The sequence below is a fragment of the Copadichromis virginalis genome, linkage group LG14 (assembly GCF_057382275.1).
Source record: "Copadichromis virginalis isolate Kocher_CV1m ecotype Utaka linkage group LG14, C_Virginalis_male_GT1.1, whole genome shotgun sequence".
NCBI lineage: Eukaryota > Metazoa > Chordata > Actinopteri > Cichliformes > Cichlidae > Copadichromis > Copadichromis virginalis.
The window spans coordinates 3213906-3231639 of record NC_140631.1 but is presented as its reverse complement, the minus strand read 5'-3'; the positions used below and the strand labels follow the sequence as shown (position 1 = coordinate 3231639).

At 42.8% G+C, this 17734-nt stretch overlaps 1 protein-coding gene across 3 annotated transcripts in view; it reads left to right on the top strand.

The window, feature by feature from the left end:
* bcas3 (BCAS3 microtubule associated cell migration factor) overlaps positions 1-17734 on the top strand; it is a 323439-nt gene that overhangs the window by 89691 nt on the left and 216014 nt on the right. For 2 of the 3 annotated variants that reach the window (XM_085479042.1, XM_085479044.1), the window contains exons 17-20: positions 5664-5708; positions 13168-13292; positions 13395-13560; positions 13644-13741. In XM_085479042.1, coding sequence (XP_085335168.1) covers positions 5664-5708; positions 13168-13292; positions 13395-13560; positions 13644-13741 — 434 coding nt within the window. The remainder of the gene's footprint in view (positions 1-5663; positions 5709-13167; positions 13293-13394; positions 13561-13643; positions 13742-17734) is intronic. The other variant, XM_085479043.1, reaches the window with a different exon arrangement.

Below are 17734 nucleotides of genomic sequence, written 5' to 3'. Positions count from 1 at the left end.
TAATACCTTTGGCGTGGGCCTCTGGGTCTTTTTTTGTCACTATACCCCTCGATTTCAATTAAAAAAAATTGTAAAATTAACCTCAAGAGAATCATATTAATAAATAAAAGTTTTCTGTGTTACCTGAGTATTACTGAGGGGTATAGGACACATCTCTTAAATAAATCTGTTTTATTGATTTTTTTCATTTTAAGATTAATAACTAAAATGACATCTATGGTGTTACGGGTCAATTCCGACCCATAGACATTTACATCAAGAAAAGACAAAAAAAGTGTTTTTTTCAGCAGTAGACCTTTAATATAAACTGAAAAAAAGAAAAAGTCCACTCCTCCTTTGTTTTGGTTATAGCCGTGGGTAATTGTGGGCTTTTTATCACTTCCCAATGATACAGCTTCACCTCAGTTTCCTTTGTGAAGTTCTTGTCCGAGGTCATATCTGGTAAAAAATAAAATAAAATATCACAGCTGATATTGTGATCCTGCAGTCCAGTGGTCATATGGAGGACCACACATTTTCATTGTTTCTTCTCAGGGGTGCCACTCACAGCTTTGACTGTGAAAATCTGTACATTCCAGGCATAGTTGGTTTTTGCATCACAGGCTTCCCAGATTTTTCTGCCGTTTTTCCCTTGCTTACTGGGTATATATTGCCGGTAGGGGCATTTTCCTCAAAAAGTGGACAAGACATTCATCCACTGTCACTGGCCCTGGGATGAACATCAGTGGAAGAAGCTGCACCCATCTCTCCCAGACATCCCTGATGGGAGCAAGCTTGTCAGACCTCGGTCTGGTCTCTCTGTTGTCAAATCTGAGGACTCTTGAATCAAAATGATATCAAATGTGTGAAGTGACATCGTTGCCCAGAAAATGTTTCTGCCTGTCGATGCATCCCATAGACGATCAGTGGCCTCATTGCAGCATCTGTACACTCCAGCAAGAACAATGAAAGCATCCAGGTATTCCTCATCATGTCGCCATTGACTTTTTTTCCTTCAAGGTTTATCATAGTAATGATGATTCTTTCTAGTGACAATGGCATAAATATCTCAAAACATCTCTTGATGTCACTGACTTTGGTCAGAGCAAACCTTGTGATTCCAGGGGTCATTTTGATGACATTTGCAGCAGCTGCCCTGCCATGTACATCATGAGGTACTGAGCTCCAAAAGATCTTACCATTTTTGGACTTGAATCTTTCAGCAGGAGTAGCTTCAGCACCAGCGACCTCCACCTCTGATCAGATGTGTCTGTGTCTTCTGGATGATAGTCCACATTGTCTTCCTCCTTAGAAACCTGCCCATCTGAATCGCTATGCTGCTCTGTGTCCTCTCCTTCATTTTCACCAAAAATATGATCCTGAACTTAGCTCACTGTGAATCTTCTTCTCATTTTTTGTATGCTGCAAATTGTAAATGTGCACTCTGGAAGTCAAATGGCCACTCAAATAGTGAATTCACCTCACATGCCCGTGTTTATTTTGTTCTGTTTTTGTGCAGGTATAATGCAAAAAACATGCAAAATAAGAATCCCCTAAAGCTCATATGATTAGGAGAGGCGCTTGCTGTAAGTGTTTTAGCTGACAGTGCACTTATGATTTCAGTTTTGGCTTTAATTATTGCTTTATACTCATAATATTATACCTGGGTCGAAGCCGACCCTAACAACACAAAGGTCATAATTTCAACTAGGGCATTTTATAATTTTGTGAAAATATTTTTTTTGGTTTTATTTTGTAGAAATAGAGGTTCCTGACAAAGTCAAAAAGCCTTGAAACAATAAACAAATGTATGTGATTTTTTTATGCATTTGAAATTTAAAATGGGTCGGTGCCGACCCTAACACGAGAGGAGGGTTAAGTGTTTATAATCTTCTTCCAGCTGCATATTGAAATATTTCTGCTCGCTCACTTTGGAGCTAGCAGGGTTAATACAGCTGCTAATGTACAGATAACGGACGAAACGGCTCATACAGCAGCGTGCACGCTTTGGTGTCATTACTAACTACAGAGGATATAGGTGCTCATATCCTTATTGTGTTTGTGTAAAACTGTGCAAATGTTTGCACGTGCTGTCCACGGCTGTGCAACATTCCAACAGCTGTATCGGCTCTGAGGACACTATCACAGTCTGGTAGACTGCCTCGGCGCGCCTTCATCCATCCATTCAAGTCCAGAGGAGGTGTCAGTATTAATGTATCAGGGTGCACAGATGTGCTCCCTGCTCCTGCATGCGCACGGCTTGCACCCCACACCAACACACACACACACTGAGTGAGGCAGCAGGTTTGACCCCCTAGAGTGGGGAGTGATATCATATGCTTTTACGCTATACTTGCACAGTAGTGCCCAGGCACCATCTGTCTGTGCAGCCAGCCCCTCTCTCTTTGTTAAGTGTGTGTGTATGTGACAGAAAGAGAGGGAGAGAGGAGAGTCCAGCAGCTGTATTTACACCTGTATGAGCAGATCTCTGTTGGCAGTGTGGCAAAGGAACACACCAGCTGCTTAACCTATATTCCCTACCAAGCTGCCTTTGTGTGCACCCTGCAATAAGACACAAGTGCACACACACTAATGAAGCTTTCTCTCCCCTTTTCTGTGACCTGGCTGACTGCATAGATACCTTTGTACCTGCTGCACTCCTGCAGACCACCGGTGTGCAAAATTGTGCTGCTGTTTGTCTTCAGAAGCCTCAGGTTTTTGACATCAAAGAAAACCTCAGCGAATTCACACAGAGCCCCCGCCTCTCTTAATTTAGATGCTCCCCCAACTCCGTCAAAATAGGGAGAGTCGGATGTGGCTAGGCATCTGCCTGATAACCTCCCTCCAGATGAGGCCAGGGCAGAGAGTGGAGGAACATAGCCAACCTTCTGCTACTCCTCAGAGTCTCTTGGGAATACCGAACAAAGAGAGGTGTGTCACCTCTGCCCCAACCTCTTGTTTCCTGTCAGCCTAATATGGAAGCGTGTTAGACCCAGTTGAATTAAATCCCAAAGACGGTGATCACAAAATCCAAAGCTCTTTCCTGTCACAACTTCATCTTTGAACAGGATTAAGACAGAAATATTTGCAGTCAGCTGTACTTGTGCCTGTATTCACTGGGCAGATTGATTTAACTTGTCAAAATGCCTGTCGCGGTCACATTAGGGATTTGCAAACGGATGAAGAATTGCACACTTATCCCATCTACACACTGTCTGACTTTAACACGGACAAATGAAAATCCAAATGGAAAGATTGTCACACGCAAAACAAAATACCACCCTTTGAGCAAATCCCGCTGATGACATTTTCAGGCGAATAGAGTGCAGGCAGGGTAACGAAAAAGACAACAGCAAAAGAACAAATGAGACCCTGTGACCCGCTGCAGATGTGCCCTCAGATTACTGTAATGCGTGTGTGAGCCATCCCGATACCAGAGCCGCAGAGGCTCACTGAGACCGGAGCTAGAAAAGGGGCTTTGAGAACGCACCACATGGCGGCAAGGCTAAACCATTTGCACAAATCACCTCACTTCCCTCTCTTTTTAATGGCCCAGGCGGAGCTGCTATTAGGGCCAACGGGTTAAGAGATGAATGTGTGAACGATTATTCTCCGGGAGTGGGGTCGTCACCCTCACAGGTCGATCCCACCCCCCCTCTTTCTCTGACTTCTCTCTGTAGCAATGACCCATGTTTGACTTGTTTCTCATCACGCCTGTGACCTATAAGGGACTCTTTCTCTGCTCACCACACCCGCTCCGTCGTGCTTTGCATCACATACTGTAATCGGGTGCTCTTTGTCTATACTGAGGTCAAAACTGTTTACTGCCAGCTCAGCACGGTTGACAGTTCTCCCAGCGTGACCTCATGCTTTTGTTGTATTCCGAGGAGTGTGCAATTTGATTTGTAACACCAAAGGATAGGTTTGGGATTTTTAAAGTCTGGTGTAAAACAACGCTGATGCACACGTTTGGGGAAAATAGCTCTTTGTGTAAGTCTGGTGACACTGTAGTTCATTTCTTTAAAAGTTCAAGTCTGTGTTCTTGAAAAGTTTTCTGTGTTTGCCTGTATGAACTGTGGTTCCCTGCTGAGCTGTGGATATAGAGACATTGAGGACATATCTTGTTTGAATGTTTAATTACTATGAATACCAGTTACTCATGACAGAAGAACTTTAACCGGTTCCACCTGATCTGCTTTCTGTAGCAGCTTTCTTTGCATCAACTCTGCTGCTATTAATTTCCATCGAGTATATAAATTGCACCAGCATGTTCCAGGAAGACTGTAGGGACAAAGTGGCACATTGTAAATCCTAAAGCTTACTTGGCCTTTGCTATGCCTATGGAGAGCTGACCCCATCTGCCCTTCTTTCTACAATTGGTGTCCATCCATTTACCAGTTGGAGGCCAGAGTTTGGGCTCAGAAAGTTCAACAGACTCAGCGGAGGGTAAGACGTTAGAGATCACCCCCCGCCCTCCGTGCAGCTCTTTGATAAGCGGCAGTTTACCAGGGGCCTCCATTACACCAACCAGTGTGTTCATTTGTCAACTCGCACTCCAGGAGTAAGACATTCCAGGGCAAATTGTTGCTCCCTTTCTCCCGGCGGAACACGCTACACATTCATGTACCAAGACTAATTGGAGACTGCGAGCTATCACTGGGAGGGCCCGGGAGGATGCGGCGAAAGCGATAAAATAAAGAAGTACTACGGAGTGCTTTCGTTGGTTGGAGATCCTGTTTTTCATGGCCGGGGGAGGTTGGTGTGCAGGGACAGAGTTCAGTCTCATCGGACCTTTATTGCTATAGGGAAACGGCTTATTTACTGTAAACTGTTTATGGAGCTCTGTCACTATCTCTGGACATGCAGAATAAACACAGGAACACACTCCCACTCCTAATGTCTCGTAAACATTAGAAACACGCACAGACTGACAGACAGAAATACACCCCGAAAAAGACACTACACTCTAGATGACTCTTGGATGTACACACACACACGCACAAACACACTGCATACTTGTTAACATAATCACAGTGAATACACATTTGTCAACACCGTCTCTTCCAACCAGGCATGCACATTCATAAGACAGTTCACAGCCATAAATACACACTTGCACTAAAAAAAGAAGTTGCATGCAAACACACAACTCCTTGTCTCAACAGTGCCTGAGTGCTGTTAGTTTTACTGGTGTCCCCAGTTGTTATACAAATTGGATAAACTCTTCATACTCTTTCCCAATCACAACAATCAGAGCAGTTTCCCAAAGTATTTTTTTCCCGCGTTGCGTTTACACGGTTGGGTACAAGTTTGCGCACATGTACCCGATCCCTTTAAAGTTAAGAGAGAAAAAAATATGACAGATGTCGAAAGAAGAAAAAAACAACCCAAAACGTCCGTCTGCGGACGTGATGCATGTGCCAAATATATGGTATCACGCTTTACGGAGCAGCTCGAGCAGATGAATCATCGACGTATCCCGTAGGTCTTCAAATCCATCTTAGCACACAGACATTCTGTTTCCTGCCTCGTATGTGTTGTGCACTTAAACAGACATGTCAAAAAGTATATAATGTGAAAAGTGTGTTTGCTCAAGTGTGCTAGTTTTAATAATTGTTTTTCCGTCTATTTCTGTACCCCTCAACACCCCCCAACACCCCCTTTCCCTCCCCCCTCTCATGAAGACCCTACCTCTTTGGGGCGGGATGTTTTGCCATTAAAACTCCATGGTGAGTTTTGCTTCTCCCCTCTTCGGCTCCCTTGGCAGCATGCGACTGTATAAAGCACCACAGCACACTGCCTCCTTTACCTCTCATTTGTCTCCTGGTATATTTTCAACACATTTTGTAGAGTTGGTGTGGTCGTTCCTCGGCGGGTACGAATCCCAAAGAGGAGTGTTTCTTATTTTCTCATCTTTTTGTGTCTGTGTGTTTTTGATTACCCTTATTCTTCCCTTTTTTTGGTTTTGTTTTGTTTAACGTTATATTTAAAGTCCGATGATTCAGCATGTTGTGTTAAAGCCACCGCAGCGCTTTAAGGGAAAAGGGATTTTTTCTTTCACATTGTGCAGTATGCATAAATATGCAAAGCAGCAGTGAGGTGCTAGGTATGGTGTTACATGTGAAGTAATGCTCAAAGCCCAAACTTCATACTTTAGGTTTTGCTTGGGAGTTCAGAGTACATGCTGTAGGGGTTCAGCGCTCTTCCATCAAACTTCTGATCTGGTTGTTGTCTTTTTTCTTTAAACCACCCACCAGAAAATGACATCGCTGTCTTATTGTCTTTTTCATTCTCTTACGTTAGATGATCTTTTTCCAATAATATCTTTGTGTCGAACACATGTTGTTCAGATTTTATTTTATCCCACTTTGGCTAGATTTTTTCCATCAGATGTGTGTTTGCATGCAGGAAATGTGCCACATTCTGATATTGTGAACAGTGTCCTGTCTGGTTATGGAAATGTGATGTGTACCGCTCCTACAAAATATTCTCCAGAGAGCGGATGAACCACAATTATTTAATGGTAGCTAGCACTGGAAATGAAGTTTGTTTTAAAATTTTAAACCGAGTTTTTTTTGTTTCCAGTGTATTTTAGCACATCTCATAACTTTACTTTTACTGTTCCAGCCACAGTAGGCCGCCTTTTGACTCCACATGAAATAAAAGCAGCCACACAGCCAAACACAGTGGAACAGTTAGCAGCGAAAGCGCTACATTTTTGGGGGCCAATGGTCAGATTTGATGATTTTGTTTCCTGGCAGCTGAAAATGAATGTTAAAACATTCCATGTCCTTTTTTGTTGTTAGCCAACTGTTTGCTAAAGTAACAGATTTAGTGACTCTGGAGTTATTACGTAATCAGTAATTCTGGTTTAAACAATGGAACATAAGCTCAACATCATTACTTTTACTGAGTACTTATGCTCATTCAATTCATTATTAAATTACCTTCTAATCTTAGAGAAATAAGCTAGCCTATTTCATACCGTTAAACTGTCCACCACCTTTCTCTTTTTTTCTTGTGATTTGAATAAGTCTGGTTCTGTGGTCATTCATGGATGTTTTCAGAAAAATAGCCACCCCAAGCCAAGTTTTGGAGACACAATTTAAAATGGGATGACAGCTTACTTCACCAAAGATGGAAACATGCAAAAACATGCAAAGCCCCTCAGATTGTGAGAAGAATTTCTAAGATAGATGTGGACCCCCGTGTGGTTTCAAAGTGACATACAGATCTAATAACATTAAATACTGCGCATCCCTTGACCTTGAAATCACCGGTTATGTTGCGACTAAAAATGCTGTAGGTAAGACAGATGAATCCATCACTAGTCAGTTATTGGGGAAAATAATAAAAAGCAGCGAGGTGGAACAAAAAGGCCAGTTTCATTTGATGTTCAGGTTAAGATTCAGGAAATGTTTAACTGTCACCCCTGAATTTTGAGTTCAATTTTAGCACTAAAATGCACAAAGCATCCTCCGATTCAAAGATTTTTGTCATGCAGGGGGATGTAGCCACGTCTCTTGTCAGCGCTCTCTCATGAAATCAGATGCTTACAAGCTTTTAAAAGAAGCCCTTTTATGACAGTCGCTTACAGAGAGATGATTGAGTGGCTCGGTGAAAGGAACTTTTCCTTTCCTGATTCCCAGGTCTCCAGCTCCTCGTGTGAATAGCGTATGGTGCCTTCCTCAAGTGTTGGGTTTCATCTTTTGTTGTGGGCAGTCACTCATACTTTTTAGTTGAAACTTTTTTCCGTCTGTCTTCAGCCACTCGTGCTCAATCTAGGCCCTTAGTGACTTCAGAGCGTATACTTTTCAAAGGTATACATCATTAGCATTGGAATCTTGACCCTTGCAATAAATGCCATCTGCTCAATTTTGAGCTAGTTAAACCGACATTGTTTCTCTAATAGCTTCTGCCTTTAGACATGCGCCATGGCAGTCCATTCACTATTGTATCGTATTAAGATATTTTACAAACAGAGCCGTCTTTTCTTTTTGAGCAAATGGTGAACTTGAATGCTCCTTGGATTTCCAATTCATTCTTAAGCTTGCGTCTGAAATAACACTGTGGCCAGATGCATTAGTTTATACCAACATTATGGCTGTTTAACAAATTTCCATGACTAACGGGGCACTACATGAACTTTAAGGTTTAGAAATTGGTAAAAAAGAAACCCTGATTTTTTCCTTGAACATTTGATGCCCACTCTGCTCCGTTCACCGAGTTCCCCAGTTTTTGTCATTAGTGCTGTGTATTCGACAGAGCCTCAAGGCTGCTTCTTTCCGAGGGCTGTTGTAAAATAATAAATGTGACGTTGAAGGATGTACCCTCCACATAACTGCCCTCTCTCCTTCCCTCTCTCCGTCTTTCTTTTCCTTCCTGCTTGGAGTCTTAATACCACCTCCTTTTCTGATAAGAATGAACCATATGGCCCAGAATCAGTGAAATGACAGCACTGCAGCTCTTTGTCGCCGGATGGCCAGCTCCATCATGTTTGTTTACTGCAAAGGTCCTGAAAATAAATGGAAGCTGCTGTGGACTACCCCCCCACCCCCCCGCTGAGGCGCCTCATGTTAGCGCCGGACATAGTAATGCAAAAGGACTTTGATGGTTGATGTCTCAGATTGAATTATGCCCTTGAGGAAAAGCTATTAGCTCAGTCAAGAGTCCTCATTTGCTAAATTAAAAGTGGAAATGACATGTGAGTAGTCTTTTCAGTGAATTAAAGTCACAAAGAAAATGAATTCCACTCCCTGCTAAAAGGCAAAAGGAAATTTTGCGGAGAGAGAAGAAAAAGAAAAGAGATTTGCCGTTTGTTTAATGACATACATCTTCTCCTGCTCCCAGTTCCCTCTTAGTATATTTATGTTTCATAAGTTATTGATATTGGGTTACGCTTTTTCTAACTCGGTGCCATTTGCTTGCCTGCTTCCTTACCAAAAGTCTGCTCCAGAAATTGGTATCCATATGGGAAGTGGAATTAGGCCCTGGAGCCGTGCCTGGTTGTCACGAGGGCAAAAACCTCAACACTTTTAAGCCACTTCAAGTGAGATGAAGAGGAAAAAGGATGATTTAAAACACAGATGAATAAACTTTAGTGGTCACTGTAGCAGAAGAGACGAGAACTGAACTGTGATCTTTGGTCCTGTTGGCAGGCTCTGTGCTAGCTGTGGTCTCTTCAAAGAGGCCTAAACTCAGCTCATCTGCTATGACTGCAACGTCGAGCCGAAGTTTTAACGTGCTATCGACGAGTCGCGCAGCGCCCTGCAGATTGGTGTGTGGGGTTGCCACGAGGTCAGTCCTTCAGAAATGGACAGTGTTCTCTACTCGGCAGTGTAAAAGTCCTTCTACTTAGTTCTCTTAAAGAAAGTCCATCTGATTATAGTAGTAGTAATAATAGCTTAGAATTTTAACCACTGACACCAAAAGTCAATACGAAGACTGATGAGTTTAGAACAGGCACCTGTCTGCTCGTGACGAGGATTTGTTTTTCCCGAGTTACAGGGCTTTCGTTTCGTTACCAAGGAAGAATTTTTACTTGTGGAAAAATCCTACAAAATTCCTCTTTTCCTGTCCCATGTAACACAAACAAAAACTGATGTTGAGCACTTCCTTATAGCTGGTTATTCACTCGCTGGACCTGCTTGTTAACAGTTTTACCTTCTGGTTGAACTGACGGTCAAGCAGGCCAGAGCTGGGAGGAGAAGACGAGGCCCACTTGGAGTTAGCCAAGGCAATATCCTGAGTGTGACTTTATCTACCCCTGCATCTTCCTTTCACAGACCGGGTTTACTGTGGATATTTGGTTATTCAGCCTTCTCCCTTTGACCCAGCGCTTGTAAATACAAGCTACAACACTGTAGAGGCCGTCCTTATGATTACCTTCACCATTTCCTTTTTCCTGATCCCTCTTTCACACAGGGCTGGCCAAACAAAGACATCTCCCTCGATCCAGAGAATAATTTATGAGGTGCTGACAGGGGGGAGGCAACAGAAAGAGAGTTTTACCAGCACCAGGTCTTTCAACAGCTAGTACTGTGAAACCCGGTTGAAGTAGTGGACGCACCGTCTAGTACTGGAAGCATTATTGTGGTGAACTGTCTTCATGGCATTGCATTGTATTTTTCATTACGTTTTTGTGGTATTGGGCAAGTTTGAAACAAGAGGAGGGATTTGGTCAGTGATAGAGTGTTACATGTTACACACAGGACGTGAGGGGCAAATTCCCACTGGATCCTCCATGTGTGACATTCATTAGGTTTTACAGTGTGTGGTTGGGCGCCAATATTCAGGGAAACTCTTAAACCTGCAGTATTTATTTTCTTGTGTTTGGAATTTTGAGTTTTCATTCCGTTTAAATGAACGATTTAAAAGTGCAAAATTAAGACATTATTTGGTATCGTTATATCCCCTGTTGCCTTTTGTTCTATTCTTTAATAAATATGAATTAATCTTTTAAAACTATTATGTAGACATTAGGTTGAGGTTAGTTTCTTTAAATGAGTTTGACCCGTTATGCACACGCTGGACACGAGTGTGATGACAGCAGAACTTTTATTTATAACTGTGGTTTTTCGTTTTGCACTGGGACACAGACACTCCCGCTCTCTGCTGTCACGTCCGCTCTCCTTCCCCTCCGACTGTCACTGTCAACATATAAAGAGTCACAATCACCTTCAGATCCCAGCACACCTGTTCACCCCGCCCCTGCGCCGTCCCGGGAGCTCACTGCGTCAGAGACCACACCCATGCCACAATGAGTCAGAAATGAACTTATTAACAAAAATCAATATTGAGATGGCAAAGATTGTGTGCAAAAGCATGCAAACATTCAGCATTAGAGATGGAACCTAGCCAGTTTGCTTTTTGCCCTTACCTCGCACATTTGAGTTGTTAAAAGCTAATGGCGACTCGAACCTAGCAAGCATGCTACACAATCATGCAATTTTAAAAACAAAAGTGGATTTTAAATACTCATTACCTGCAGGGGGCACCGTTGTCAGCCTTGCAGAGACTCCTGCTTGCTCTTAGATGTCACACTCTGGCTGGACACATCTTGAAAGGCCTGGTCTCAATCAGGTGCTTTGCATCAGTGGCATTAGGTTTCCCTGTTGTTAATCAAATTTTGTACTTGGAAATGTCTATCTTTTTTTAAATCATCCATAAGGTCTGTTTTTGCTTATGCTAACTATCCATTCCTTTTTATATTTGTTCCACATAAAGCAAAAAAATAAAAAGCACCTGCACAAAAATGCTTCCATGAGTTGAATGTAAGTTGAATCAAACTGGCCACATACATTTTAAAAATCATGACCATTCTGCGCCCACATATTTGCATCTTTTCTCCAAAATTGAGAGTAGATAGAAGTAAGAGTGTCACTTTCATGCCAGCGTGGTTTCCAAAGGTCAAGGTTAAGCACTCGTCTGGGAGCGCGTGACACCGCTGTAGGTTTTCAAGCGCACCTCACGTCTGATCCGCTGTGACCACATTTTACTGTCCAGGTTGCTTATGAGGCTGGACAATAATACCAGATCTTGCTACTGTTCTCTGATTGTTGCCATATGGGGAGTCCAATTGCGGCTGAAAACCCTTTCTGTGTCCGCTTCTTCTCAAACACTCTTGACATGCTGAATAATCCAATAACTCCTGTAGCCGACACAAAGTAAGAGAGCCAGGGAAGGCAACGTGGACACTGCTGTTAGGTTCGAATTCCATTCAGTGATAGCAGTTGTATTTATTAATTTAAATATAAATGTGGTATATTAATGGGACTATTGGAACCAACCAGATGGAAGAGCAGGCTAGAAATTGTCTTTGTAAGTATACTAGAAGTATCAACGTTTTTTGATTCTTACCAAACTTAAAGTAAAATTGGTGACAAACCCCTGAAAAAGGTTTTTGCTGGGATCTGTATTGTCCTGTAAAAGAACAACTAGAGTCCACCATCCAGTGTATGTAACCCCCTTTAGCAACATTACCTTGGAGTACTTGTTTTCTCCATGACTGTACCCGTTTCTCACATCGTAGCTGAGGTATTTTGGCCCATCCTTTCCAATGTTGTTTCAGTTCATTGAGGTTTGCAGGTATTTGTTTATGCATAGCTCTCTTAAGGTCCCACCACAGCATTTCGGTTGGGTTGAGGTTTGGACTTTGCATTTTAGCATCCTTGATTCTTCTCTTTTTCAGCCATCCTGTTGTAGACTAGACGGTGTGCTTGGATCACTGTGTTTGACTCGATTTAGGCCGAGCTTTAGATATCGGACAGATGGCCTTACGTTTTTTCTCAAGAATACTCGATATATGCTGATACATGCACGCTTGGTATACAAATGAGTTTGTGGTCGAATGAATGAGTACAAATTGCCCAGGTCCTGTGGTTGTTTAAAGAGAAAAAAGAGGTGGTTTTGTATTAAGATAAGGCAAGTGTACAGGCAGTATACCAATCATGTCAATGTTGTGAATGGAGAAGATTGCATTTAGCCATATAAGGTCTAAATGTATCCTAAGAATAACTTCTAGTATTACTATTAGTACTTTGTAGTACTACTACTTACCGTCCTTCTCAGACAAGAAGATTCTCTTAGATGGTGGCTCAGTTTTATATCACATTACATCAATGTTTATGTCTAGCTTAATTTTCCCATTTTCTGCTGCAACAGTGGATGTTTTTATTTGCAGGCGTTTCAGTTTCCCCTTGCTTAGTTCCTTGCATGCAAAGCTCTTTACAATATTGTGTTAATTGTTCACAGATGTTGCTGTGCAATCCATGTCTAATGTAAAATGCTGACATTTACATTTGATTGTTATGCTTTATGGAAAAATAATTCATACAAAGATTGGTCTTAAAGGTGATACATAGCTTCAATAAGCACCACACTGAGACACATTATTGCACTGTTGACCTTATTGCAGCACAAGACAAAAAGTGTGCTACTCCTCCACACAGCGGCATTTCTAGCAATGGAAAGTGATGTGTAGTTTACTAAAGAGGGGTAAGGATTTATTGGAATTCACAAATTAATAACTGACAAATCAGAGTAAGCAGTTGTCTCATTGTGCCAATACCAGCCAGTCAAAAGGACTTGACATGTTAAACTATAGAAGCACTACCGGGTTCACTTTTTGGACCCCTGCATTGTACTATATTATTTACTTTGTCTCAATTTCTTTTCCGTCTCCTGAAGCAAATCTAAGCCACCCCCCCAGATCTCACCGAGCAAGTCCAGCGGAGGAGAGTTCTGCGTGGCGGCCATCTTCGCGTCACCTCGCTCCTGGTTCATCACTAATCCCAACATAAAAAGAGAGAAAGGTAGACTGTGGTGACAGGTTGTCTTTGCATTCTTCTACGATAGCTATTATTGCACTTATTGCAAATAACTTGTCCTCGCCTTGTTGCTCATCCTCCTCACAGATCAGTCCAGGCAGTCGGTTGTGGACTCGCTGTACGTAGTCAGTTGCTATGGTAACTTGGTGGAGCACGTCTTGGAACCTCGGCCATTAAGCACGTCACAAAAGATAAGCGACGATACACCGTTAGAACTCAACACCTGTCCAAGGGCCTGCTGGATTCTAGCCAGGTAAAGCTGTGATGAAGACTCGATGCAGGACACGGCTTCTCTGTGTCTCTAAGTCTTATGGATGATTTGTCCTTTTTGAGCAGGACTCCACAGTGGAATGAGCTGCAGCCACCTTTCAACTCCAATCATCCTTTGGTGTTGGCCTCAGATCTAGTGCAGTACTATCAATATCTCCTGGCTGGTAAGTGTTAAACAAGTACTTTTCCTTGAGTTTACACACTGTAGTGTATTTACAGTATAAAGTTGTGTTCAAATAGAATGGAAGTCTGCATTTTCAGGAAGTAAAAAAGGTCAAGGTGTTGTACCAACACATGCTCTAAATGTAAGGTTAGCATGGTACTGATAAACAAGAGACTGGTATCACAGGGCTAAGAGCACTGAGTAAAACGATCATCTAAATGTGCTTCTACATTTCCTTGTGGCCCTTTCAGAATAAAAGTAAAGTATAGTTGAATTGTTGGGGATACCACAAAGAGAGTGCAACAGAAAGTAGCATACATTGGTACACAAATATCACATGCAGTCACTGAAAATGCAGAAGTTTTCATCAGTGTTGTACTAGGGCTGGGCGATATATCGAGTTTTTTTAAAATATCGATATATTTTCATACGAGATATAAGATGTGACAATATCGTTTATATCGATATAGTCTATGTTACGGTATAATTATACTTGTGGAGCCGCAAGTTTGCCTCTCTTTCGTCCACTTTTGTCTCTACGCTGCGTTACTCGGCCTCGCCTCTCCTTCACTGAACACAACTCCCCCATAGCTTCACCTGCAGGCAACGACAAGATGAACACGGCAAATCTCCGTTAACGAGTTACCGCGGATCGCCCCGTGCGTGGGGCTGGACGGCGTTGTGTTAGCGAGCTAACCGCGCTAATGAGCTAACCGCGCTAACGACATGCAGCCCACAGGAGCTGCATGACCTAAAATCCTTTTATTTTCTCAAAAATCGACAGTGCGCCTTATGTATGAATTCTGGTTGTGCTTACTGACCGCGAACCGATTTTATGTGGTACACGGCGCTCAGCAATCTGTCAAAAAATGTTTTAGTTTGACTTTGGTAAGCTACGGAGCTGCGGCGCTTGATGGATTGTCGGAGCATTACGGCTACCGTAGTCCGGAGCCTCGCGGAGTGATACGTACTGTGCTTCAACGTAATATTATCATATTGCTTAAAAAAAAAAAATCGAGATATATATCGTATATCACCATCCAGCTAAAAAATATCGAGATATCGATTTTGGGTCATATCGCCCAGCCCTATGTTGTACTGCTCGCAATTATGTTGATTTCTGATATATTTTTCTACGTCTGATCAACATTACAAGCAAAAACCAACTTTTCTTTAGTGAAAAATGTTCTTTTCATAATAAAATAATTTTTAAAACTCCTTGAAAGAGTCACTAATAAATACCTAAAAATGAGTTGCTGTACGCTCATATCCTTTATCATATTCTACCTTACCAAACAAAGTAACAGATTTATATAAATGACAAAAATCAGGCAATAAAATAATTTTCCAGTACAGTTATACCGTCGTGAGATATCAGGACATTGAGCCTTTTCTCCATCATTTTCCTCTGAACTGCTTCAATCCTTCATGTTGGCCCTGAGTCCTGGATAACTGCAGCTTTAGTCACTTTTAGCTTCTTTAAAATGTCAGTGTTCACGCGGGTGGAGTGTCTCATCAGGTTTGTTGTTATGAACGTGTCGTGCTGCTTCCCCAACACTTCACTTTGATGAGCTTTGTTTGAAGAGCTCATAATCTGACACACGTCAGGCTGACCAGCCACTCACTGGTAAGGACCAAGAATGCTGGATAATAGCTGATTACTCCCTGGCTATCAGTACGTCTCTAGTTTTTATTATTATTCAAATTAAGCAATCAAAATGATTTGAGAGATCCTAACCCTCAGCCTTAACCCTAACTGTCAGACAGACAGCTTTTTGCAAATATGAATCCACATACACATGCGCACACATATCGTGCACACACACATATATAAATATGAAGAAACGAACAGTTCCCCAGTGGTTTTTCATGTTGACTATGTTGAAAGCAGACCATCAGCCCCTTATTGGAACCACATGCCGAGAAAGGATCTTTCTGGTCATCACCCATAATATTTTATTATTCAGATACCGGAGGGAAAGAGCTCTCTGCCATTTCCACCATTTCATGTCCTCTGAGCACTGTCGCAAATCCTTGTAGTTTTTCTCTTCTGTGAGGAACCTTGAATTTGTCCTTAGGCAGCCACACTACACGTGTGCTTGAGGACATGCCAACGCAATGCTATAAGATGCCGCGCGCAGACCAATTAGCTGACACCCTAAACTCCCTCTAATTCAATAACAAGTGCAGAGCGGTGAGCACTTTAGGGTGCCATCTGAAAGGCCATTTTGCAAAAGCGCAGAGTGCACATGGATGGCCACACACGGAATCAATCCACCCCCGTGGAACAGGCTGGCGTTTTGAGCTCACTCCATAATTATAAACATACAAAATCTATGATTAGCTCTTGCGGGTGCTCGGGGGCAAGTGGTAGCTATGTTTACCCTAATCTCTCTGCTCGTCTCTGTTGGCTTCTGCAGTGCTTCAGGTCTAACTGGTAGGATATTTTCTCAAATTAGTGCTAATGGTCTCTCCTAGTGTCAGAGCAATGAGAGCGCGTCGGAGTGATGGGCTCGGGCGTCAGTTTATTCCACCACTCTCTGCCAGCATGGGCAGCGGAACTGGCTGCATAATGAGAGAGATTCATTGCATTAACATTTACATCCAATTAACAATAGCCAGATAACACGGTTGTGGCTCTTTATTCCTATAACCAACCAAGTGTGAAGTCATGCGAGGTCAAGACACTATAAACATAATTGTTCAGCACTCTGCCCACGTCTTGTGCTCTTGCCATGTTCCCTCTGGTTAGCGTCGTATACACCACCACCACCGACTGAGCTGCTCTCGGAGTGCCATCTTCCATTTCTGCGCTTTGCACCCGGGCAGCGACTCTCAACGTCCTATTTCTCAGCATGCGCTCCTTTTGCCAGCCCGTCTCCTTTGCCGTTTCCTCCAGGGCTTGGCAGCACGGCAAAGAAGTGATCCAGGAGAAGGGCTCGATTTGACCTCGGGATGAATTGCAGCACGGCCAGCCTCTTGCTGAGCATAAATATCGAGACATAGGAAACTGAAAACGCACATGGCTCTTGTGTTATATAGGTGTACTTTACATTGCTGATAACATGCATCACGAGGGAGAAAATAGCTGACTGAGAAACGGGGGCAGTAAAAGATCTAAAGAAAGGGAGGGCAAGACGTCTCCATAAATGTCCCTTTTAGCTAATTGTCCTACAGACAGACCATGTTTCTAGAAAGGTGGTGCAAGGAAAAAAGGTGGCAGCACTTGACTGACAGGCCATGGTCTCCAGTCTCGTGGCTCTGTATTGGATGACCCAGCCTGATTAAAAATGCAATATACAGGGAAAGGAATAGAAAGGGGAGAGGAAGGGCCAGGGTCAGGCCAGACCGGAGCCTCCAGGACGGGATGATAAAAGGCAGCGGTGGCGCCACTTCATGGTCACTATCTCTACCTGTCCATCTATAGCAGCTACTGGCAGCACTCAGCCAAGTAGAAGATATAACAACGCACAGCACTGCTCACAGAGATAAGGCAGAGAGAGAGGCACAGTATACTCACAACAGATGAGATTCTGTAGCACGATCTGGCTTAATAAAAGCAGACTTGTTGTTGGTGTTTGGGGAATCCTCTCGCAGCGAAGTGGAAACATAGAATCTCTGTTTCCCAAAAAGTGCTCATTTGGGTGAGTGTGGGAATAGGCCCTTTTTCCTTTGCTTTTGGTCTAAGGTGTCGGAGAGGGGTAACAGAATAACTGAAGGAAGGAATGCGAAGTGTTTGCAGCCTCATTAACTACATCCAGTTTTTTGTATTTTTTTGTGGCGTTAGCGGGAGGCTGATATTTATCTAGCTGTGCACAAAATGTTTTCCAACACCTCCCTCCCTCACCGCAAAGCTGCTCTGGTGCAAACAAACCGGTGAATAATTTACCACCTAGATTTCTGGCTGGCTCCTTTGAGCCTGGTGACAGAAATTGAGGCTATGCTTTTTGGCCACGCCCTCCCCTCCCTACCTGTCATATAATGTGCTAATTGT